This window comes from Cynara cardunculus, assembly GCF_001531365.2.
Source record: "Cynara cardunculus var. scolymus isolate 2C chromosome LG 2, CcrdV1, whole genome shotgun sequence".
NCBI lineage: Eukaryota > Viridiplantae > Streptophyta > Magnoliopsida > Asterales > Asteraceae > Cynara > Cynara cardunculus.
In genome coordinates, this window is record NC_037529.1 from 13,533,769 (window position 1) to 13,534,796 (window position 1,028).

At 28.4% G+C, this 1,028-nt stretch overlaps 1 protein-coding gene across 2 annotated transcripts in view; it reads left to right on the top strand.

Annotated features, from left to right (window-relative positions):
- The first annotated feature begins 591 nt into the window (after nucleotides 1-591).
- LOC112506760 (aldehyde dehydrogenase family 2 member C4-like) overlaps nucleotides 592-1,028 on the top strand; it is a 9,046-nt gene continuing 8,609 nt past the window's right edge. The window contains exon 1 of one of the 2 annotated variants that reach the window (XM_025111016.1): nucleotides 592-729. In XM_025111016.1, the coding sequence (XP_024966784.1) occupies nucleotides 624-729 (106 nt within the window). In that variant the 5' untranslated portion in view covers nucleotides 592-623. The remainder of the gene's footprint in view (nucleotides 730-1,028) is intronic. The other variant, XM_025111017.1, reaches the window with a different exon arrangement.

The window sequence follows — 1,028 nt, forward strand, 5'->3', positions numbered from 1 at the left end:
TGGATATTGAATGAAAATCAATCGAAGAGACAAATGACTTCCTCTTTTTTTGCTAAGGAAATCGGCTAACCAGTTTTAGGTTGTGAATCAAGTGACAAAGAAGAGTGCACCATGCATTCAATACATTCACCAGTTATTAATCATGAATGATGTATTATCATCACTAATGTATATTATTCATCATGGATGATATATCAATTTATCATGGATCATGAATGATGTATCATTCATCATAATAGTTCACAAAAACTTTTAAATATTAAGACACAAACTTATTGTGATACCCAAAAACTTCTAAACTAAGAGATAAACTTATTATGATATCCATTGATACAAAACAATTTCTAAACAGTAAGACACAAACCCACTATGATACCTACTGTTGAGACCAGATCCGATTCATCATCTTCTTAATAAGTCGGTTGAATTTTGGTTGAGACATTCAAGTAAATTGCATAATAAAAGTATTAATTACCAAAATCACTAACACACCCTTTATTAATTAAATATATAAAATATTTAATATCAATAATTGATCAGACAAGTCTTTCTCTATATATAATAGTGTCGTGCGAGATGGTGATATATATAAATTGATATGTAGTAGTGGGTGGAAAGTATAAATGGTGATGGCGGACGGAAGCACAAGTTCAGAGAATTACAAGAGGATTCCCAACATCGGCTTCACAAACCTCTTCATCAATGGAGATTTTGTTCATTCCATTTCAGGTTTCACAATACTTGTTCAACTACTTTTCTCTCTCTCTCTCTCTCTCTCTCTCTCTTTATATATATATATATATATATATATATATATATAGGGTTTATTTCAAATACAACCTATCGCATTTGTACAACCAATGCAACTCAATAAATTAAAATATTTATGGAAATGATTAGAGTTCATTTATTATGATTTAAATATTTATGGAATATGAATACTGATCATTAATTATAATTAATACTTTATATTAGGAAATAATCAAAACTTCTATAAATTACATATTCATCAAATTAAATGGACGGTT